General features: G+C 78.1%; 1 protein-coding gene across 2 annotated transcripts in view; it reads right to left on the reverse strand.

The window, feature by feature from the left end:
* SNX2 (sorting nexin 2) overlaps positions 1-211 on the reverse strand; it is a 36,220-nt gene extending 36,009 nt beyond the window's left edge. For both annotated transcript variants that reach the window (XM_010561692.1, XM_010561691.1), the window contains exon 1: positions 71-211. In XM_010561692.1, coding sequence (XP_010559994.1) covers positions 71-178 — 108 coding nt within the window. In that variant the 5' untranslated portion in view covers positions 179-211. The remainder of the gene's footprint in view (positions 1-70) is intronic.
* Positions 212-279: the final 68 nt, after the last annotated feature.

The following is a 279-nucleotide window of genomic DNA, read 5'->3' on the forward strand; positions in this document are numbered from 1 at the left end:
AGGGGAGGGCCCGGCGGGCGCCGGCGCGGCCGCGGCGTTCGGGCCCCGCGGTGGACGGGCGGGCTCTCACCTCCAGGGTGGACACGGTGCTGGTAAAGAGGTCCTCGCCTTCCTCCAGCTCCTCGAAGTCGGCGGGCCGCGCCTCCCCCAGCGGCGGGGGCTCCCTCTCCGCCGCCATCTTCCCTTCCAGCCCGGCCGCCAGCCCCGCGCTCACGTGACGGCCGCACACGCCCCCTGCAGCCACGTGACTGGAGGGGGGCCGGCAGGCGGCGGGAGCGA

This window comes from Haliaeetus leucocephalus, unplaced genomic scaffold, assembly GCF_000737465.1.
Source record: "Haliaeetus leucocephalus isolate CR32 unplaced genomic scaffold, Haliaeetus_leucocephalus-4.0 Scaffold150, whole genome shotgun sequence".
Taxonomy (NCBI): domain Eukaryota; kingdom Metazoa; phylum Chordata; class Aves; order Accipitriformes; family Accipitridae; genus Haliaeetus; species Haliaeetus leucocephalus.